The sequence below is a fragment of the Eschscholzia californica genome, unplaced genomic scaffold (genome assembly GCF_041429995.1).
Source record: "Eschscholzia californica isolate CP2 unplaced genomic scaffold, dmEscCali1.0.p SCAF_4, whole genome shotgun sequence".
In the NCBI taxonomy this organism is placed as follows: Eukaryota; Viridiplantae; Streptophyta; class Magnoliopsida; order Ranunculales; family Papaveraceae; genus Eschscholzia; species Eschscholzia californica.
Genome location: NW_028238461.1, coordinates 42688941 through 42712917, shown reverse-complemented (window position 1 = coordinate 42712917; position 23977 = coordinate 42688941). Strand labels below are relative to the sequence as shown.

Genomic DNA, 23977 nt, shown 5'->3' with positions numbered 1-23977 from the left:
ACTGACGAGCCCACTACGTGTCGAGTCGTTCCTACTATTCTAAGGGGCCGCAAGATCCTTGTATGATTCTCTAACATCAGGATCGATCAAGTCATTTGAAGAGTAGTCTACAACTTTTTGCAAAACCTTTAAAGCAGCAAGATGCCATAAAAGAGTTCTGTTGACTTGTTAAGCTTGATCTAGAGAAAGGGAGAGACCCTAAAAGATTAATGACACAAATTCAAAGGTGAAATGGTTTAAGCCTCTTGTGTGAACGAAGAGGCATGAATGAATAAATGAAGTACTCTTTTTTATATTGTCGTGCCCAAACCAGCTTCGATAGACCCCATAAACTAAAACCCTTGGTTCGCAAAGTAAACCCTGCTCCAACAGACCCCGTTAGTGGTGGTTCCGTCATTAGTGGTGGTGGTGTGGTCAGTGAGAGAGGAAGAAGAAATTTATGACAAAATTTAACCCAATTTTGGGGGAAGAGTGGCATGTTTAACATTGCACTGTGTATAGCTGATGGTGTGATTAACAAAAATGAGTGGTGTTTATAAAACTTCCCTAAAACAAATACAACAAAAAAAACAACAAAATCAACTTTGAGGCCAATAGCTGATAGCACACTTGATAGTGCACATATTCCAAAACCCTGGAAATCCTAGACTGGACTCCCAGACGAGGTGATGTATCAATGTCATGCAATGATTATTGTAGTTCATTTGAAATTTTATATACGTATATAAGGCCAAATATTATATCAATTGAGCCTAAAACTATATAATTTCTAGTTTCTTTTTCTTAGTAATTTTTCTGATATACAAAAAATGTATACTGTTTTCATCAACAGAAATACATAAATTCTTTCACGCTTTCACTTACCTTTGGCAGAGGTCGAACAACTGAACTTTTCTCCTTTGTGTTCTCACCACCTAGTACAGATGATGATCCATCGTTGAATCCTTCTTCACCTTCAATGTAAGACCGCCCTCTTTTTGCACATAAATGTGCATAATAAACTGGAGCGACTGCAAACAAAGTCAATCCTATCAGCAAATGTTACAACTTCTACGAAATTGATGAACTTATATTGTGAAATGAAACAGAAAGGAAAAAAAGAAAAGAAAACTACGATAACAATAATAATAAGACGTGTAAACCTAGAGCAATATTTTTGGTCCTAACACGATTCTGTGCACATAAGACTAGATACAACATCGAACATTGCACCTCCATTTCAGTGACCAAAGGCTAATTCCAAACAAATGAGGTGCCGAACTACAATCGCTACAGAACGGGAGCTTTCACAACTAGATTGCCTTCTCTCTGGAGAGCCGAAGAAGAAGCGTCAATTTCAGATAATCTGGATGAGTACTTTTTCTGAAGATATATGAAACCTATGAGTATCTAGGGCTGTCAAAAAATCCGAGATTAATGATCTCTCTTCTCTTCTTCCAGCAATCTGCACAGGCATCATCAACTATGAGCTCTAGTAGTGACGCTAGAAAATGGAAGTCTTCATATAAAGGATTTTCGGTTAACTTCTTCTACCAAGATTTATAAGATCAGTTAGCTCACTCTTTTTCCAGCATTCCAACATACTTTTGGAACAACATCATCCCTTCCACGGGCAATTGCTAGAAACTAGGTTCCTACTATAGACAACTTCATGACAAAGGGGGTCAATCATTCCAAGCTGTTGCTCTCTATGCAAAAAGCATTGTGAAACCGTTGATCATCTTTTCTTGCTTTGCCCATTTACTAACAAAGTTCGGTTTTCCCTTTTGGGATCCTATGTTATTCTTAATACAAAATCTACCATTCATTTTCTACAAGAATGGGAGATAAAGAAGAATAAATACAGAAAAAGTTTTTGATTATGTGCATCCTTGCTGCTATTACTTGGTTGATTTGGTCGGAGAGAAACAAGAGTGTCGGATGCACAGTACAGATGAACCAATAGAGAACACAGTGGTACAAGTTAACAGCTAGATAGATTACTCGGCAGCAAATCAAGAGTGGATTACAAACATAATTTTTAGAGATTAGGAATATCAATGTAAAGGAAATAAGGACTAACCTACTGATACTGAATGATTACATCTCGCATACCTGAAATACATGTGCTAACATTTGTAAATGCCCATCATAATAATATAAATAATAAGAAAACTGAAGATAAATTGTTTTAACTTACGTATAACAAAGATTGTTAGTCAGCATTTGCAAGGCATCAGAAGTGAACATATTTTCGTCGCACAGAACATGATAATGAGTTGGTTTGCTTGTTCCCTCCATTAAAAAAAAAGTACTTCAATAAAAAAAAATCTATGCTCGAATTACATTTTGTAATTATTTATTATTATACTACTATATTCAATCTCTTCGAATAGGTTTATGTCAAATACCTTTACACCAGCATGGCTACAGAGATAAAAGTCGAACTGGTTAGGGTGGCATATCGTTGAATCAACCACGGTTCCTAATACAAACACAAAGTTTTACTTATGTAATGAAGCAATTTTCTTATATAGAAAAAAGAAACCTCGTTGCAATGAATGATTGAGAATTTGAGATACCTGGTAAGATATTTCCACTCTTATCTGTCGTGTTACTATCAGAAGGAAATAAACGAGTGTGGTGTCTCTTTTGAACAACAATGTATGTAATAGGAGGTAAATATCCTTCCTCGAGAGATTCACATGCCTGATTTGGACGGTGAAGAAAGTTTATTCTTATAAATAGAAGCTAATACATAAAAATGTATTATATTCACAAAAAGTCACAATGTAGTTAATTTCGGCATTCTTTAGTTCACTACAAACTGACTGGTTATTACCTGTCGAATGGCATTTACTTCATGTCGTAAAACTTGAGGAAATTGGCCTTCACTTACACCATCTCTAAAATAAAATAAGACAACAACTTACCATTATTATCATCCATAATTACCAACAAATTTTTAAAACAAAAACAATTAAGGAAGGTTTCCTTCACTCTAAATATTACCTGTAAAATATAATCCTACAAGGCTTGTGCCCAGATAATCTCGTATGAGCTACGATGAGCTCCCTGAACCACAAAAAGAAAAGGAAGAAAAAAAGATAAGAAACATCAACACTAACCAACAATATTACACTTTGAGCTACAAAAGTAGTTACCTGATCATTCCTTTACAAATTAAACCTCTTCGAGGATCCTTAACAACTGTAGCGAGATCATTGATCAGTTCTTGACGGTGTTTCTGAGCTGAAACCACACATCTATATTTTGAAACTAGTGGCCAGTCAATTGAGGCAACTACCTGTAATATTAACGTTATTTAAGTTTATAATCTTAATATGAGTTTGTATGATCATATATGTAATAGGTAGTTGAACTCGACCAACTAGGTCGAATTACTCAGGGAGCGACTTGGGCTCGGGTTGATCCTTAGCCGAACCCCCAATTTGAGGGTTCATGGAGTAGCTCATCTAGACTCGGCTCGACTTAGCCATACTCGGACGAGTCTCGGTGAGTCAGGTGGTGGGTCAGTAAATTAAAAAAACATAGCTTAGAATCGTTTAGAAAAGATTTTGATGAAAAAGAAAAGGGATAATAAGTAAATAAGGGAGCCAAATGATTCAAAGAAGACAAAAAAAAGAAAGGGATTAGGGAAGAAGATCGTCGGTCTTCCATTCATTTATGGTATTGCACGAGTTACTCGATTTGACTCAGGCTTGGTTCAGGCTCATCCCTTTGCCAATCCCGAGCCCGACTGCATAGTATGTATATATTGAGAGAGGAAGTAGCATAACAAACCGCTGCAATTGAAGGACTAGAATCATCTCCAGGGCTTGGATGTGAAACATCAGCTCCAAAAACTATAGTGGGCAGATCACTCAAGAAGGGAATATTTCTCTCTACTGCAGCATCCAGAACAGTGTTTCGACCACCAACCTGTCCATACAGTTAAACGATCATGTCTCCAACAATGACAAGACAACCTTTTTAACAAATTCTTTTTATTCATATGGAAATGTATATAATATGCAGTGGGAAAACGTGTTAACATAAAGCAATGCATTAATTTTATTTATGTGTACTTATGTAACAAGAGTTTTTGTATCAATTTATTTCTTTAATAAGAAAAGATCAGATTTTAAAACAAGCATTACCAAATTAAGTCATAAAATCAGGCAATATTAAACAAGCCATTACACATGGAACTAATTCATGTTTAATCAAGTACACTAAACCATGGTCTACCTCCTTGCATAAACGTTTCAACAGAAAAGTGAATGCACAAACCTTAACATTGATTTTCAGAGCAACATTTTCGAGGAACTGCTTGTGAAGCTTCTTCACATTTTCAGGTTTACAGCATTGTGAAACAATGTCTAGCTCTGTTTCACATGTCCGCTTAATTTTTCCATAGGTGATGGGTCCAGTAGGATCAGGTAATATGATGATCAGAAGTTGCATAAACCTCCCTCTTGTGTTCGCAATAGCCTCTCTGCGAATAGCTTTAATTGCACTACGAATCTCGGTCGACTTCGCCGAACGATATGTTGCTATTGGATTTCCTTCGACGACCTGACAAATAAAAATCATTTGCAAAAGTTCCAGCCAAGAGGAAGTAGGGGAAAGGGATCATTTACCATTCCTTTACTGTTGCACATGGCCACTAATTCGTTGCAGAAAAGGGTAACCTCATTTGTATCTAATCTAGAGAAGTTCAAACATGCCCAGTTCTCCAATTTAGCCCCATCAAACATTTTCTGCATAACACAAAAATTAAACTAATCATAGTTAAAGCTAAACATCTTGATGTTTGATCACTAGAAGAACTTCAAAGACGAGGGAACACAAGCTAGCAATCCAATACATACTAACTAATCAACACTGTTTATTGTTTTATAAAAACACTAGACAAAAATTGATTCACCTTATTGAAGCTAATCTCGTATAGACAAATTTTTATAAATGTAGAGAGGTAAAATTGATGAGTTTTTTGGGTCTAACAGAACTTTACCGAGTTATTCATATTCCACTGCCCATCATGAGGTTGAACTTTTACCCCCCGGCCAGTATCATGAAACTTAAGCTGAAACACGAAAGGGAAAAAATTCAGAAATGTTAAACAGGGGGAAAATGTTATTGCCATTGCACTATTTCACGCTTTTAAATTACCATAGGAGGCGGCAAAAGTCGAGCATTATCAATGGTTGTTAGTTTATCAGATGCATGAATCCCAAATTCCTGTCTATTTCCATACTCGTCGTAATTTTTCTTTTCCACTATCTGCAAGCATCACATGTCATGCTCAATTACATATGATGTTCACTACACAGTAACTTGTATGCCGAACAAAAGTGAGTGTACCTTACTGATACTTGTTTGCCTTTCACATGGCCGCCTGTAAGCTGCTCTTAGGAGACCAGTAACTTGTTTCTCGTTTAAATATTTGGAATATCTTTGCGCTTCAACAATTCGACATACCTGTAACCAAATGAATTAAATTTCAGAAATAAAATGCAACCAGTGTTAAAAAGAATCCAAAAGAGCAAAACAGACAAAAGAATTGGTTAAAAAGAGAGAACCTCCATCGGCAGATATGAAGGACTTGAGTCACTGCCAGCTTCAAGGCAGGGGAAATGAGTAAATCTCAGTGCAACTCTATATTTCTTTTCGAAGTATCGAACAACTGTCTCAGTTGTTCCTTTGTCACCAACAGAAAACCTAAGGAAAAAACAAACGATAAGATAATACATCGGTTTTCGGAAATAGAAACGAAACTAAAAAGAAAAAGAAAGTTAGTTCAAGTAATATCAGTCAGCTTTTAATATAGGATATTTAAGAATGTCATGGTTCACACCCACTTCAGCTGACTAGTAGGCAGCGCCGTTATCCTAGATATCTTTTGGTGGACAGAGCCTTTTCTGTGTGTGACCTCAACCATAACTCCCTTCAATGCCCTATTGATCTGGCAGGATAATGGGCAAGAGGAAAAAATCTTTAAACACGAAAAATTATCAGCAGGCATTACTTGACTCAATATTGGATAAGATGAACAGACTATTATACTGAAATGAACATTAAAATAAATTAAAAGAAAAACAAGATGGCGAGCGGTGACCTTTACACGGTTTTGGTCAGACAGAGGCCTTGACAGATCTTTAACATCCAGAAAGCTGCTGACAAAATCTATAACATTGATAGGTTCATAAAAGGATGTAGCCGACACATCTACAGAAAGTAAGCAATACAATAAATACCAAAACTCAAATATCGGCAATAGTTAAGTGAAAATAAGTTTCACGTAAGATAAGATGAACCTATATTTAGAGACAATCCCATCTGAGTAGGGCGAATACTCTGATAATATCCCATCCAGCACTCCAAACCACCACCAATGGGTTTTCTTTGCGCAAAATCAGGGGAGAAAAAAGACCTTCCTATTTCAATACATCTATAGGCCCAAAACTTGATCGATTAGTTAATCTACTAACATCTTATACCACTTTACAACACAAGAAACTTAATGAGAACCATAAAGAGAACTTACTCTCTCGACGGGGCATCTCTCAAAACCACATTAAGAGCTTGGATAGCATCATGAGGTGCATCCTTTTGCTTACCAAAACAAAACTGCTGAATGTTGTTTAAATCAGGTTTAGAAGCAAATTCGATTGCAACGTGAAATTTTTGTTTCATCCTTCATCCGAAAAAAACATACAAAATTGAAACAGAAGTATAAGATTCAAGAACAAGTTGAACAATAAAGAGAAAAAAAAACAAATATTATAGATGCAAAACAAACCTTGATGAACCATTCTTTCCCGGCTCGTCCTCTAACTCAATAACGAATTCATTCGACACAAAGGGCAATGGACCTTCTGTATATATGCTTTTGCGACCATCGTAAAAAAGGTGTCGTTTTCCCAAGCGCGTCTGATGGTACATCTCATTAAGTTGGCCTAGTATAGCCCTATTTAGACGCTTTGATTTTACCTCAGGAGTGAATGCAACCTATAGAATTGAATAATAAAACAATACCAATATGAATATGAAAATGAAAAGTAAGCAACAAAGGAAACATAGGTGATCATTACACTATAAGTTCTATAACAAACACAGTAATCTTAGTTTCAAATTCATGGAGCAACAAGTTCGTCTCGCATCTTTCTAAACTAATAAAACATGTTATCTGAATCAGTTAGATGGTTATTTTATAACAAATTTCATCTGTCTACCTAGCAAGTACAAAATTTCCAACCTAAAAGCTTTTAACATAACTGAGAATGAACAAAAGAAGTTTTGTGCTCACATTGTAGTGATGAATATCCTCCTCCTTGTTAGAAAGCGATACAAGGAAGTGATTAGCTCTGACAACGCAACGAGTTCCAACAGTACCACCAGGCTCAGGACGGAATGGAAGGTCTGGAGTATCTACAGATCCCGGAAGAACACCTGTTTCGGTAAATACTAGTTGCTGCTTCGGATTTTGGATTAGAAAAGGTTTACTTGATGGACGCAGAAAGTTCTTTCCACTACCAACACCGTCTCCTTGAGACATTGTCTCGGAAAGGGGAAAATCTAGAGAGAGAGAGAGCAAAACAGTATGAAGAATGGTGGAAAAGATGTTCGCCCTAATAAGGAAGGAAGAGAAGATTGATGATGAAACTAAGAATAGTCGTCGGACAGTTTTTAGAGGATATCTTTCCGTTTGGCCTTTTGCCGGCTTCCTTCAGTCGATGTAACAACCATGGATGGGTTGGTGCAACTGGTTTTGGTGGGGGTATAAAGATTTCGAGTCAAATCTACTTTCACCAAAATTGACTAGAGGACAATTAAAATTTAAGTCCAAAAGTTGGCATATTTGTTTTATACACCCAAATGTAGTAATGTTCATCTTGTGTACCACCTCTGTTCACCGCACTTCTAACCCTAACCACCACCACTACCACCAATTTTCTCTCTATAGGAAACCCACATCAGGGTTTTCATCAATAGAGAAACCGAAAGCACTCAACCAACGAATACCAAACCCTAAAGAAAAAAAAGAAATTTTGTCAACAAGTTTCATCAGCGGCTCCCTATAGTGGTATCGGTGCCTCCCCGCGTTATTCATTTATTTTGGAAAATCGACTACGATCTACGTTAGTCGTTATAAGGCATTGATACATCATGAAGATGTGAGAAACACGATAACCGTCTAATTCAAACTATTAATGAAAGATGCCTAAAGTCCGACAACATGAAAGAGACCTAAAGCCCGACAATTTTATTACATTATATACTTTATTTATTGTCCAAATTACATGAGATAAATCTTGATGGCAAACTGCTTCCGTTGAGACTCGATCCCACAACCTCATGGGCTTACGAGGGGGTATCCAACCACTGCACCAAATTTATTACATTACATATTTTATTTATTACCTCCCCGTTATTTATGTCCCCATATTTTAAGAAAATGTTAAAACCGCCATATTAAGATATCATGGACCCTAAAGGTCATATAAAGACCCCCTTCGCCGGAGTTTTATTAGAGAGAGATATTAGAGATAGATAAATAGATTAGAGAGGGACAGAGAGATTAGAGAGAGGGATAGAAGTTAGAGAGAGATTTGAAAAAAATATGTTTGAAGGTCGCAGGAAAATTTGACCGGTCAGCGACCTTTGCCGGAGAAGATGATGATGTGGCCAGAGATGAAGTAGAGGAGAGAGGCGATGAGATGGAGGAGAGAGATGAGGTGTTTTTAATTTTTTTTTAAATGTATTCCATTTTGGCTCCCTAGTTTGTTCTAAAGTAGATATGATTTTTTAGGAATTGGGCCAAATTTAAAAGGGGTCAGTTTTAAATTTACAAAACATTTTTATAAGAAGGGGCAAATATGAAAACAAAAAAATTAACCATAAAAATTGACTGACGGTGTTAATAAATGGGAGTCATATTCGAATTTAAGAAAAATAGGGGTCTATAAAGGAAGTTGGTATCAAAGTAGGGGGCCAAAAAGGAAATAACTCAACCCATAATTCTTCATTACTTCAAACATGAATGTCGAAAGAGCGGTTACTGGTGCACCCCATAAGTTTGTCTACCTTACCTCTTTGTTAACACAACCCTTCGTCTCTCTTTCTTTTCGCTAGGATCTACGAGTTTCGGGTTTGTTAAGGTATGTTAGATTTTTCTCTTTCTACGCTCGATTGTTAAAGCTACTGAAATTTGATGTTTCTCTTGATAGCTTTTGTCATGAACACTTGCTCGACATATTGGATGCTTCATCAGATTCTAGCAGATTGAGGTTTTTCTTCCTTTTCACTTCTTCCCTTTAATTTTTTGTGTAGTTTGATTCCCCTAAATTGATTTCTTCAGGTATTTGTTATTTTTCTCCTACATAGTTTGTTGCAATTAATGATATAAAATAACTTTGGTTGTCTTGTATAATGTTGTTTTGTTTTTTTACTTTTCCATCTTATCTTTTTAGATGGCATGAATTTATGGTTTTCATTAATTCTCATTCTTATATTCTTAAAGTGAAAGCCAGAAGTTGCTGTCAAGGTGTTTGATAAAAAGAAGATGTTTGAAGGGTAGGGGATTAATAGTAGTATTAGTAGAGATGATCAAAGTGTTTTTGAAGATGATAACTGGAGAATCTATAAAGGTCCCAATCATTTTCATAATAAAAGGTGAGTTGAGATCAAATTAAATAACATAGATTCTGATTTTTGGTTATGGAGACTTATTGTGTTTTTTTGTTCCTTTGAAGTTTATGCTGCTAATGATCAGATTCTCGCTACATTCTTAAGTGAATATTGTTTTTAAAATTTACAAGAATCTGTTAATCTTGCAACATAAATCAATTTTTCTTCGATTCCGAGCCTTAACATGTAGTGTAGTCAATCTGATTTATAAATTTTGTTGTTTATATGGTTAATTTGTTCGATTAGCCGAAGTAACCTCAGTAGTATCCTTCATCCTTTGATGGTCTTATTTTTTAACAATTGCTCAGTTTGTTTCGGTTAAGATCTATTTTGAGTTTGATTTTGACCTGTTTTTTTTTAGCAATTTTATATAGCAGAAGTAAGAGACTATGTCTTATAGTGTGACCATGAATATGATTATTTATTGAAGACCGTATTGATTGGTGTGTAGTAGAAGAAGCAAGTTATGTTTAGAATCCGAGCGGCGCAAACTGTTACATTTTGTGGCCTTATGTGATTGCAAGTAGTTATCGAACTTGGCTAAGTTTCTAACGTAAACTTTCTTCATGTTTTGGAGAATGTTGTTGTTGTTCTTGATGCACCCGAAAGGTAGCACACCCGAGTGGAGGTATCAAGTAGTAGCTCGGTAAAACCGAGGTCGATCCACAGGAAAAGATTGGTATCTCGGACATCGAATGTCTAGTTCATCGGTTTAAGTATAAGTATCACTTGCTAACTTAGACTAAAACGGAAAAGAACAAACATAACGGGGGGTTTTTGAACGAATGAGCAACAAAAGAAGAAACCAAATAAACTAGCTAAATAATCTAAGTAAACTGCCGAGAGAGATTCGAGAGAATAGTCGGAGGAACAAGAGTCGAGTCGGGCAAGAGTCGATTGAGAGGGATACTTCTTTTATTAACTTCACCCACATCGGCAATCCTAAGCATAATGTCTCAAAATAAGCATAATCGATCACTAAGCATCAGGGGCGAGCCCACATAGGGGCCCGTGGGGGCGCAGGCCCCCACGACCCTAACGTGGCTCCTTAATGTTATGCGACATTTGCCGCGATATTAGATACATATATCTATATATATATACATATTTCCGTTTTTCAAATACAGTTCTTCCCTAGCTTAGTTGGTGAAGCGATTATGTTTCAACCTTGAGGTCAAGGGATCGAGTCCCACACCCAACATTCTTTTTTTCTAGAAAATTTCTACTACTTACACTTTTTTTTCTAAAATATCTACTATAGTTGAAATTATTGTTTGGTTTAAGATGACTACTTATTAAAAATACATTATAAAGGTCATGCTTGGCTTAAAATTGGTTCTTATTAATTGAATAACTCAATTTTTTTTTTGTTGAAGAGAATAACTCAATTTTGATCTCCTTAAAGTGACCAACTAAATAAAATGACCTCGTAGAGATGATGAGTTTTCTAAACGTCCCCCTTAATTTTGATTTTGTCTGATTTTTCGGTGACTTGTATTTTGAATTCAAAATTGTCTTTTTTAGACTTTTCTCTTGTAAACATGTTATTAGAAAGAAAACTTAATCTTCATCTTTTCTTTAATTTCGATCACTTCCTCTTCATCATCTAGCATCGTTCTTCTTAATCTTCACCATTATCTCTTCATCCCCTCCTTTGTTTTTTATTTCAGTATATTTTGGGAATCCAGTTAGAAGAAAGATCCTTGATCCATATTGAGAAAATTAGAAATTGATTGTTATACATCAAAATTACCACGAAATATCTAAACTGTAAATAAAATTTTGTTAAGAATTTGCTTTTCGATTCTAGCTTGATCGTGTACTGTGAAATTCTTTCATTACCTATAACAAAGAGGTGCCCCCACTCATAAAAGTTTCTGGCTTCGCCACTACTAAGCATCGACTATGAAACTAAACACACACGATCAAATGAGTTGACAATGAACAAGTATGACACTAATAAGTATAATACGTCAAACTATGTATAATCGACGAAATGATACTAAGCATCGATTATCAAACTAAGTACGCATTATCAAACTTTGTATCAATAAACGATTAAGATAAAGGTTTCTAATTTATAAAATTAGACGAAGTCTATTGAACTAACATGTAAACAAATAATAAGTCATTGATCACACCAAATCATGCTTCAAAAGTATCTGAATACAAGAGTTAGACAAACTGTAACATCCCATGTTTTCGGTAAGAGAAATAAAAGACTAAGATTAAATGATGGACTATTTGACTTTAAGAAAAGTTAAATTGGGGGTCAAATGGTAATTAGTGGAAGTGGATTTAAATAGATATAAATATAGTGGGACTTATCTGCAATGGACATAGGAATTTAGGGACTCAAAGTAAATTAATTATGTTGGCCACTTTAATGGCGAACACGTGGCACCCCATGCAATATAAATTCTTTATAGCCAGCCAAAGCCCAACTCACTTTTCATCCCACGCCATTTCCACCAGCAACACTAAATACTCTTTTTTTTTAACACACTAAATACTCGGTTGAAGGTCAATTTATGGTTTTAGACCTCGATTTTCTCGATCCTATTTGTTTGTCGTTCGGAGTCGGAATTATGTGTCGTTTCTTTCAGATAATTCTATTCGATTCGTTCTACATATCTAGCGGTTTAGAATTTTCAATTTCGTCCAAATTTGATGGTATTATTGATGGTTATATCGATAACTGTATAGTTATACTAATTTCATTTGGGATCAAAATTTGGAGCTATTTAGACGATTATTATTTAATTTATTCGAATGATTTGTGTTTAGGATCATGTTTAGAATGTTATGGACTATTCCAGGGTGTCCAAATATAGACGGGGTACTGCCGAATTATTTTAGTGCTCGAATTTCATATTTGGAATAGTTTGAAAATGAATCAGAATAGAGATGGTTACCCGAATTTTGTCGTATTTCATATGAATGGACAATTCCTGTTATAGATTTATTCTATGGGGTTCATTATATGATTTGTCAGTTTATGAAGACCTTGAAATGTAAAATAAAGTTTATGGGAAGTTGGTTAGTTGGTTTGTATGCATTTCAAGTATTCAATGGACTTGGGGTATGAAGTTAGAGATCAATTCGGTTATTCGAAGTCTTCCAGCTACGGATTGTTTTTATGTTTTAAGTTTTCTGAGTTTTCCTTGTTTTCTTTTATTTATTTATTTTTTTGCCGTGCCAAGGTTCTTCGTTTAGAACCTAATGTTTGTATCGATTCGTTACGGTTTTGGTAGAGGGGGCGAGCCGGAGCTTATCGTGGACGATTTCGCTACGGTTTCGGCGGAGCAGAAGTACCGCCAGGTAGGGGTTCTGAATCCTTTATCCAGCATGGTTTTATAGATAATGAAATGTGCTAGGTTCTACAGTTATATATGCGTCATTATAACTAGAGTTTAGGTAGCATGAAACTCGATTTTAAGTGATGAACTGAAATATGCTTGAACTGTTTTGATGCGATATGGGAAATGTTTTCGAACTGTTTTGCAATGATTGCGAACTACTTGGGAATTTTTTGGTATGTACCCGACTGCGTATTATGTCAACCTACGGGCACATAACCATTGAGGGTAGGATGACATGTGGACACGGGTGTGACCCGTGTGAGACCGGTGAGGTGGTGCGACACTAGTCATAAGATTCGTGAGAGTAGAGTGCTTCACTTGCTCGCCATTGGTGCTCGTGCCTCCAGTTCGAGGCTCAGGGGCGTACACCTGACCGCTCGCCTGGGAGGTGACATTGATTGGGAATCCCTCTGCTTTGTGAGATGTGACTACATTGATTGGGTATCCCTCTACTTTGTGTGAGAGATGACTCTTGGTCGTTCCATTTCCGTGATTGATAAGATAATGAATTGAATATGAATAATGGTTTTGTATATAGTATATATGGTAACTGGTTTGATAACTCATTTTGTCATGATATTTACAACTTGTTAAATGAACTTTTGAAAACATGATGGGTTTTGGATTGGTCTTCTACCAGAATAACTCGTGTCGGTGAGTATTCTGGCCCCCTACCAGTTGTTAGTGTGCAGGTGCTTTGTGTAGCCTCGAGGCGGAGTGTGTATTCCAGCCAGTGATCTTGTCTGACGAGGCTAGTGGTGTTGCGTCGTTTTCTTCGGTTGTCGTTTATTGGCTTTCCGTTATTTTAAAGTTATGTAGTTATTGTAGAACCGAACTAGAATATGTATATATATATATATATATATAACACTTAGAGTTGTTTATAAGTTGTATCGATGTGTAAGAGGCTTTTGTAGTTCTTTTTGTGGTTCGGGTTTCGACCCGAAATTGAGTTGAGTTTGTTTAGCTTCCGCTCGATAGTTTATTTCTGTGTATGCGAATGTATGGTTTGCATGACAGGTTTACATGTGCGACCGGTTCGATTTACAGAAGAGACTCTGTCGGACTTTTATCTCGTCTGTGAGTTGTCGGGGCATGGTCGGGTCTATTTTGGGACACGGGACGTCACACAAACATGGTGAAACAAGTAATAAATGGAAAGAAGATGACAAGAAATCCCCCTTTTTCGATGTGGCTCGAGGTTAAGATCGTCGAAAAATATGAGTCTTTAGGTGCAACCGATCTCCCTTTAGCAAAATTACGGATTCCCTTTAGAAGTGCAAATAGGTGTCCCTGAGCAAAAAATCAGAGTTCCCCGTAGCAATCAACATCATCTTCTTCATTTAGAACCTAGCGTCCATGAAACCTTACTCAAGCTTTCACTCTCTAGGGAGTTTTAGCCCAAAATCGAATCAACCCACATGAGAAGCAAGGCAATGGCATGAGTAGTAAAAGCGCTAATGTTTCCGACCAAGATAATGGTCGTAATGCACAAGAAAAACCAGCTAAAGAGATGAAGATGCCGACCAAAACCCTAGATGTATCTGGCCAAAGATGACTATCCTGAGCCGTCCCGAGCAAGTTGCGAACGAAACCCGAGCTCCTGGTCGCTCTAGAGCTGCTGTTAGTCACGTCCGAGTTGCTCCTGTCGTTCCGTGCTAGTCTCGTGCTAAATGGGTTGTTGTTCCGCCCGTTCTCTTGCTTGTCCCGTGCCAGCCTGGGCTTGGTCGGCTCTCACCTCACCTTGTTCTCCCTTTAGTTCTCTCTTCACGCCCTTTCTCATACTCCAAAAACCCTAGAACCCAAAACCTAGCCTCCTCTTTTTCTTTTCAAACTTGATGACTTGATGTCTTTTCTTTGAATCAAACCCTCCACTAAAGCCCTGGACTTGTTGGTCAACTTAAGTCATTTGACTTGGACCTAGAAGGGGGTGCTCCTAAATTCTCTCTTTGTCATTCTTCTTTGAACTCTTGGCTTTGGGTTTGGGCTTTGCTTCTCAACTAGAAACCAAGGGGGTGCCTTCATCCTTATCTTTACATCCCTAGTTTCAAGAAAACACATGGCTTCTTTCTTTCATAACTTCTCTGTCCGAACTCCAAATCGAATTCCGTTTTCACCGTCCGACTCGCCATTGACTCCACTTGTCATTTGATCCCTTTGATATATTTTTCCCTTATTTCGGCCGTATGAGATGAAAGTAATCATTGCCTCGTTTTATTCTGAATCAAACGCCTAACTCAAAATGAGATATATAACAAGAAAAACACATAAATTATTATAAATAATACTCGAAATGGACTAATTAGTCTAAGTTAGGCGCTTCAAATGTGACATTTTCATGTCACATCAACATCCCCAAACTTAAACTTTGCTAGTCTTCGAGCAAACAAAACAAAACAAAAACCTAACTCACTTTCGGAGGAATCCCGATGCATTTAGCATATGCAATTACCCCTTAAACTTCTAGGTTACCCCTAAAGGACGAGTGTTGTTGTCTCGTGAGGATTTCGATAGATGACACCCACAAACATCAAGTCTCGTGAGACATAAGGGTCCAACATCCAAATCATAGATAAGCGAGGTTCATATAATGAAGGGTTTAAGCATGTCAATGCATAATGATTTAAGTAAATAAGTTCATGTAAAAGCTAAAGACCTCTACACTAATGGTCTTATCTAACAATGCAAGTGGCATACCATAATGAACAACATCTATGTTTCGAAGCTATAAAACAGTGATTCCTAGTTGAGTACATTTCGCCTCGACTGTGGTCTCATGGACATACACTCCAAATATGAAATGACTTAAGAATGGTTCGCTCGTATGTGTGAGTGTGATCACTAACATGGACTCAACACATAAAAAGGGGTGAGGACAACATTTTGGAACGAATGATCTCCTAAAAAGAACTAGCCACTAAATGGAGTGGGGAAGCTCACTCGCCCTTCTCACCTATTCGACCCTCTAAGAATGTCTTCCAAAGGTTGGTGGATACAATATATGATATAATGATGGTGGATTCCCGAGAATGTCGAACTTTTCGTGATAGAACCTCTCCAACACTTCCAAATTTGTTTACTGCTTCGTTCATGAACACAAACATCAACACATATGTTATAGCGAAACGGTTTGTGATGAGTGCACAATTCCCGGGATCGCCCGCCCTTACTAGAATATTTCCACTGTGCCGATCGGTATTGGCTAGACGAATATCTAATATTGTGAGTGCAAAGACATCGTCTTCCTTAAAATTGACGGAATCAAATTTATCACCACTTCCATTTTTCTTCACATACCTTTGAAGAGACCCGGTTATATTAGTTTGTCCTCCGTCAAATCTCTCTTGCGAACACTCGAACATGGTAGTTATCGGAACCCCGACAAGGCCAACCAGTTTCGTCTCCGTTGCCTTCTTTTACTATATCAATTACATGATCAAATAAGAAGCCAGCTACCTCTCTAGTGGTCGATTCTCGAGCCGGGATCCCCTGTTTTTTTTGTTCATCTGTTAGCTTAAACACTGATATCTTTTTTGACTCTTTCCTAATGAAGTAAACTCCTCCAGAGCCTGACTTGGTTTCCTTCTTTTAAAGCATCGCTGCTCGAATCAACCATTTGTTGAATAAAAATCTGAAAAAGAGTACCAATGAGTGAGAAACTTCAATTTTAATTAGTAGACACCTAATTCAGCTCAAATATGTAGTGTTTAGTCATTAACAATGACTGCCATTATTAAAGAGTAATAAATTATTAAATTTAATAATTTAATAAACTAAATAATTTATCAAATTATTAGTTTAATAATTAATAAATTAAATTATAAATTTAATAATTAATAAATTAAATTATAAATTTAATAATTAATAAATTATTGATTTAATAATTAATTAATAAGTAATAAAATATTGATTTAATAAATAATAAATTATTAATTTTATAATAATTAATTATTTAATCAATAATTTATTAATAATTAATTAATTAATTATTTATTTAATAACATAGCCATGATCAATGGGGATGAGTTCACAATTCCCTGGATCACCCGCCCTTACTAGAATATTTCCACTATACCAATCAGTATTGGTTAGGCGAATATCTAATATTGTTAATGCAAAGACATCGCCCTCTTTGAATATGACGAAATCAAATTTATCAACACTTCCATTTTTCTCTACATACCTATGAAGAAACCCGGTTATATTTGTTTGTCCTTCAAATCTCTCTTGCGAACACTCGAACATGGTAGTTATCGGGACTCCAGCAAAGCCAACTAGTTTCGTCTCCGTTGCCTTGTTTCCTATATCAATTACATGATCAAGTAAGAAACTAGCTACCTCTCTGGTGGTCGATCTTCGAGCTGGAATCCCCAATTTTTTTTTAATATGTTGACTTAAACACTAATATCTTTTTTGACTCTTTCTTAATAAATTTAACTCTTCCAGAGCCTGATTTGGCTTTAACAGGGGTTTCTTCTTTTAAAGTATCGATGCTCGAATCAATCATTTAGTGAATTGAAATCTGAAAAAGAGTACCAATGAGTGAGAAACTTAAATATTAATTAATAGAAACCTAATTCAACTCAAATATGTAGTGTTTAGTCATTAACAAATATGTATGACTACCATTATTAAATAGTAATAATTTAATAATTAGTAAATTATTAATTTAATAATTAGTAAATTATTAAATTAATAATAAATTAATAATTTAATAATTAATAAATTATTGATTTAAAAATTAATAAATTATTAATTTAATAGTTAATAAATTATTAATTTAATAGTTAATAAATTATTAAGTTAATAAATTATTAATTTAATAGTTAATAAATTATTAAGTTAATAGTTAATAAATTATTAATTTATTAACAATTGCATTATGTGGGACTATATAACTATTCTAACACAACCATGATCAATGGGGATGAGTGCACAATTATCGGGATCGTCCGCCGTTACTAGAATATTTCTATTGTGCCCATCAGTATTGGTTAGGCGAATATCTAATATTGGGACGGCAAAGACATCGTCCTCTATGAAATTAACGTAATCAAATTTATCAACTCTCCTACGAATACTTAAACAAGATAGTTAACGGAACCCCAGCAAAGCCAACCAGTTTCTTCTCTGTTGCCTTCTTTTTCATGTATCAATTACATGATTAAATAAGAAGCCAACTACCTCTCTAGTGGTCGATTCTCGAGCTGGGATCCCATGCTTTTTTTGTTCATCTGTTGGCTTGAACACTGATTTTTTTTTTTTGACTATTTCCTAATGAAGTAAACTCGAGAGCCTGACTTAGATTTAGGGTTTTCTTCTTTTAAAGCATAGCTGCTCGAATAAACTGTTTGTTGAATAGAAATCTGAAAAAGAGTATTAATGAGTGAGAAACTTATATTTAATTAGTAGAAACCTAATTCAACCCAAATATGTCGTGTTTCGTCATTAACAAATATGAATGACTACCATTATTACAGAGTAATAATTATTAAATTATTACTTAATTTTAATTATTATTTAATTTTAATTATTAATAAAATATTTAATAATTTAATAAATTTTGTTTTAATGATTCCACTTCCGTGTTTGATAAGATAATGAATTGAATATGAATATTGGTTTTGATAAACGAATGAAACTGATTTTGAAAGATCGCATTAGATGCATGACAAGGTACCGAAGAGAATGAGGTTCAGGTCCTTCCATGGTAATTGGGGGGCGGCTCTCTTATTCGAACTCGGTGATCAAAAACGTATTTAGATACTTAAGGTATATATGTATCATGAGGTAAACTCTTCAATGATTGCGGAGTCCCTTAATGGGAGAGGGCCTTACCGGCTAGGGGTAAGTCTCTTTCTCGAGGAGACGTAGTGCATTAGCTAGTGCCATAAATGGGCTGGTACTATCTAACGCACTTTAGGTTCTCCTGAGGAACTCTCCTCTTATTGGGAGCGCACCATGGGTGGGCAGTTAATCACTGCTATTGCTTGCTAGATTAAGGAAAATGGTTTTGTATATAGTATATATGGTAACTGGTTTGGTAACTCGTTTTGTCATGATATTTTCAACTTATTAAAGGAACTTTTGAAAACGTGATGGGTTTTGGATTGGTCTTCTACCAGAATAACTCGTGTCGGTGAGTATTCTGACCCCCTACCAGTTGTTAGTGTGCAGGTGCTTTGTCGTAGCCTCGAGGCGGAGTATGTATTCCAGCCGGTGATCTTGTCTGACGAGGCTAATGGAGTTATGTCGTTTTATATGGTTTTTTCGTTATTTTCAAGTTATGTATTTATCGCAGAAACCAAACTCTAATATGTATATACGTAAAACTTAGAGTTGTTTATAAGTTGTATCGGTGTTGTATGAGGCGTTTGTATGTTTGTGGTTCGGGTTTCGACCCGAAACTGAGTTGAGTTTGTTTAGCTTCCGCTCGATAGTTTATTTCTTTGTGTATGCGAATGTATGGTTTGCATGGCAGGTTTTGCAGGTGCGACCGGTTCGATTTACAGAGGAGACTCTGCCGGATTTTAGTCTCGTCTGTGAATTGCCGGGGCGTGGTCGTGTCTATTTTGGGACACGGGGCGTCACAGTTGGTATCAGAGCAGTTAGTTCTTGTGACCCATATTAGAACTGTTAGTTCTGGTGACCGATAAGTCGTGTATAGTGTAGAGCATTGACTGCTCTAGATTTTAGGGAAAGATAAAATTGGATAAGATTAGGTGTCTAAAAGCTTCAAGATTAAAAGCGACCAAGAATAAAAGAGGCTATATATGTATTTGTTTCTTTTGGTTTTCGTTTCTTGATTCGTTTTACTCACTAAGGAAGACTTGACGGATGGTTTAAGATTGTTGTAGATTTCTTGCAATGTTGTACAAGATGTTATGGGAGGACATTCAAGGGTTAAGAGGTTTCAGAGGTAAATTTTGGGCAAGTCGACATATCGATGTTGTGGAAGTATTTAAGACAGTAGTAGATGAGGACATGAGTCAAACTTGGTATTGTGGACCTCATGGTAGTTATACACATTACTTCATTTATGAACTTCGATCAGATCCGTCAGAGATAGTTGAGATTGACTTTGATCAGGTTGTTTCGAGCGTGTATTGTTTCAGTTTGATTACAGATAAGTATGGGTCTGGATTAGTGGGTTGACGAAATGTTTCGATATTAGAGGTTATATGGATTGAGTTGGTGTTGGGCATTAGAAGTATCGGGGGTTCTTAAGTTATTGTAGAATTTTTTTGAGGATTGGTTTATCTACGACTTGTATAGATATTATAGCGGTCTTCTATTTTCATTTTATCATCTCATCAACAACAACTATACTTTTCTTGAGATTATAGTGTCAACGCCAATGTTGACTTGAATTTATTATAGATGTCTTCATTCTTTATTTTCTTATTTTATCGAGTCAACGGTATTTCTTTATATTATTGAGAACGATATTTTCTGAGGATATGGGATCAACGACAACTTATACTTATTGATAGATTATGGAGGTCTTCATTCTTTATTTTATTATTTTATGGACAACAGTATTTTCTTATATTATCGAGAATGGAATTTTCTTTGAGGATATGGGATCAACGAGAACTTATTCTTATATATAGATTATAGAGGTCTTCATTTTTCTTTATCTCTTCATATCGTGGATAGTCATTGTTATAGAATATTTTTGGGTTGTGTAGTTATGTAGAAGAATTTGGGAGATGAAGGATTGAATCTAGTTTGTTTATAGAGTTTTGCCAGATTGACTTTTGTTAGAGGCAGTGAGTTTGTGATTTTCGAAATGGGTCAGATCCTCTCAAATTCAGAGTTGGTCGAAAGAATATGGCAAAGCGAGTTGATCCAAATTTCGAGGACGAAATTTCTATAAATGGGGAGGATTGTAACATCCCATGTTTTCTGTTAAAGAAATAAAAGACTGCGGTTAGAAGAGAGACTATTTGGCATTAAAAAAAATGTCAAATTGGGTGTTAAATGGTAATTAGTGGAGATTGAATTAATTGGGTATAAATATGAAGGGACTTATCTATTAAGGATATATGATTGAAGGACCTAAAATTGATTAATTTTGTATGACCACTTTAATAAGTGACATGTGGCGACCCCACTTTTCTTTTGTACAAAACCAGCCCACGTTTCTACCCCCACTTCCTTATCTCTCATTTTTTCAATTTTTCCAACAACACGATTAGAAATGGTGGAGACCCATTTAGGGTTTTAAAGTTCCATATTTGTCGACTCAATTACTTTGTACTCGATGATCGGGATTGGATGAAACTTGTTCCAGGTAAATCTATTCGATTCGTTCTACATATTTAGCGGTTCAGAATTTTCAATTTCGTCCGAATTTGGTAGTTTTACGATAGCTATTTCGTATACGTATAGTTGTACTAATTTCATTTGGGATCGAAATTTGGAGCTATTTAGACGATTATTATTCGATTTCTTCTAATGATTTATGTTCAGGATCATGTTTAGAATGTTATGGACTATTTTGGGGTGACCATATATAGACAGGGTGCTGCCGAATTATTTTACGGCTCGAATTTCATATTTGGACTAGTTTTTGGAATAAATTGAAATAGAGATAGTTACCCGAATTTTATCATAGTTCATATAAATGGACAGTTTCAGCTATAGATTTATAGTATGGAATTCATTATATGATTTGTCAGTTTATAGAGACTCTAAAATGAGAAATAGAAATTATGGGAAGTTGGTTGATTGGTTCGTAAGCATTTTCGATATTCAGGAGACATATGTACGAAGTTAGAGATCGATTCGATAGATACTTGAAGTCTTTCGAAGCTAGCGAATTTGTTTTCAAGTTTTCATTGTTTTGTTTTAATGATTCTTTTTATTTACGAAGGTTCTTAGTATAAGAACCTAATGTTTCTTTTCGATTTTGGTTATTCTTCCTTATCCAGAGTATGCGAATGAGGAGGAATTTGGTCGTCTGGTAGGCGGGAGGTCTTTGGTGATGCAAGGACTGAGGTAGGGATTCTGAATCCTTTATCCAACATGGTTTTATATATAATGAATATACTAGATTCTATAGTTATATATGCGCCATTATGACTAGAGTTTAGGTAGCATGAAACTCGATTTATGTGATGAACTGAAATATGGTTGAATGGTTTTACTGCGATATGAGAAATGTTTTCGAACTGTTTTGCGATGATTGCGAACTACTTGGGATATTGTTGTATGTACCCGACTGCGTATTATGTCAACCTACGGGCACGTAGCCATTGAGGGTAGGTGAAATGTGGACACGGTTGTGATCCGTGTGAGACCGGTGAGGTGGGCAACACTAGTCATGAGACCTATGGGAGTAGAGTGCTTCACTTGCTGGCCATTGGTGCTCGTGCCTCCAGCTCGAGGCTCAAGGCCGTACACCCTGACCGCTCGCCTAAGAGGTGACATTGATTGGGATCCCTCTGCTTTGTGGCGATATGACTATTGGTTGTTCCACTTCCGTGTTTGATAAGATAATGAATTGAATATGAATATTGGTTTTGATAAACGAATGAAACTGATTTTGAAAGATCGCATTAGATGCATGACAAGGTACCGAAGAGAATGAGGTTCAGGTCCTTCCATGGTAATTGGGGGGCGGCTCTCTTATTCGAACTCGGTGATCAAAAACGTATTTAGATACTTAAGGTATATATGTATCATGAGGTAAACTCTTCAATGATTGCGGAGTCCCTTAATGGGAGAGGGCCTTACCGGCTAGGGGTAAGTCTCTTTCTCGAGGAGACGTAGTGCATTAGCTAGTGCCATAAATGGGCTGGTACTATCTAACGCACTTTAGGTTCTCCTGAGAAACTCTCCTCTTATTGGGAGCGCACCATGGGTGGGCAGTTAATCACTGCTATTGCTTGCTAGATTAAGGAAAATGGTTTTGTATATAGTATATATGGTAACTGGTTTGGTAACTCGTTTTGTCATGATATTTTCAACTTATTAAAGGAACTTTTGAAAACGTGATGGGTTTTGGATTGGTCTTCTACCAGAATAACTCGTGTCGGTGAGTATTCTGACCCCCTACCAGTTGTTAGTGTGCAGGTGCTTTGTCGTAGCCTCGAGGCGGAGTATGTATTCCAGCCGGTGATCTTGTCTGACGAGGCTAATGGAGTTATGTCGTTTTATATGGTTTTTTCGTTATTTTCAAGTTATGTATTTATCGCAGAAACCAAACTCTAATATGTATATACGTAAAACTTAAAGTTGTTTATAAGTTGTATCGGTGTTGTATGAGGCGTTTGTATGTTTGTGGTTCGGGTTTCGACCCGAAACTGAGTTGAGTTTGTTTAGCTTCCGCTCGATAGTTTATTTTTTTGTGTATGCGAATGTATGGTTTGCATGGCAGGTTTTGCAGGTGCGACCGGTTCGATTTACAGAGGAGACTCTGCCGGATTTTAGTCTCGTCTGTGAATTGCCGGGACGTGGTCGTGTCTATTTTGGGACACGAGGCGTCACAACCACGACCTCTTCCACCAACCACCACCACCACCTCTTCCACCACCCCTTCCACCACCTCTTCCACCAGCACCACCACCACCACATATTTCTTCCACCACCGCCACCTCTTTAACCTCTTCCACCAGCACCACTGCCACCTCTTCTACCAGCACCACCACCACCACCATTATGAGCTCCATTTCTTCCTGGATGCATATTTTTCACGTTTCCCAAATAGGTTTCTTAGAAACGAATTAAAGTAGTACTATAAAATAGACAAAAATGCCCCTCTAGGACAAGCTATAATTGACGAGGATGAAAAAATAGTGAAAACGTTTTTTTTGATGTAACCATGAGACAAGGATTCAAATTCATCCGAGTGGGCCCAACAAAAATTAATCTCCTAATTCAACAAAAAAAAAAGACTAGGAGGTTCTTCTGATAAGATTCTGACTTTACTACTTCCA

The 23977-nt window shown here is 36.4% G+C and overlaps 1 protein-coding gene and 1 long non-coding RNA gene across 3 annotated transcripts; one reads left to right on the top strand and one right to left on the bottom strand.

Annotated features, from left to right (window-relative positions):
• Positions 1-773: 773 nt before the first annotated feature.
• On the bottom strand, positions 774-7913 carry LOC147544854 (protein argonaute MEL1-like). 2 transcript variants are annotated; one of them, XM_086673156.1, is made up of 21 exons: positions 7292-7913; positions 6785-6993; positions 6530-6679; positions 6300-6433; positions 6101-6210; positions 5844-5947; positions 5565-5703; positions 5347-5463; positions 5155-5265; positions 4997-5068; positions 4623-4742; positions 4273-4557; positions 3784-3921; positions 3144-3286; positions 2992-3054; positions 2822-2885; positions 2562-2688; positions 2391-2464; positions 2180-2274; positions 2063-2094; positions 774-1010 (listed from the first exon to the last, which is right to left on the bottom strand). In XM_086673156.1, exons 1-21 carry the CDS (start codon positions 7538-7540, stop codon positions 826-828), a joined length of 2721 nt encoding a protein of 906 aa, XP_086529282.1. In that variant the 5' UTR covers positions 7541-7913; the 3' UTR covers positions 774-825. The 2 variants fall into 2 exon arrangements, 1 of the variants encoding a protein (XP_086529282.1); XR_015239715.1 differs by lacking the exon at positions 2562-2688 and having other exon boundaries at positions 7292-7795.
• Positions 7914-12927: 5014 nt separating this feature from the next.
• On the top strand, positions 12928-23371 carry LOC147544853 (uncharacterized). Its single transcript, XR_015224333.1, has 4 exons — positions 12928-12993; positions 19198-21330; positions 21971-22037; positions 23101-23371. It is a non-coding gene; the product is annotated as an uncharacterized LOC147544853 (long non-coding RNA).
• Positions 23372-23977: the final 606 nt, after the last annotated feature.

What these genes read in the sequence shown, in the direction of transcription:
- LOC147544854 (XM_086673156.1), bottom strand. Translation starts at nt 7,540, where the DNA reads ATGTCTCAAGGAGACGGTGTTGGTAGTGGAAAGAACTTTCTGCGTCCA. An exon ending in CTAGTCCTTCAATTGCAGCG is followed by an intron (nt 3,287 to 3,783) that starts GTTTGTTATGCT and finishes TTAATATTACAG; the next exon opens with GTAGTTGCCTCAATTGACTG. An exon ending in ACTAACAATCTTTGTTATAC is followed by an intron (nt 2,095 to 2,179) that starts GTAAGTTAAAAC and finishes CATGTATTTCAG; the next exon opens with GTATGCGAGATGTAATCATT.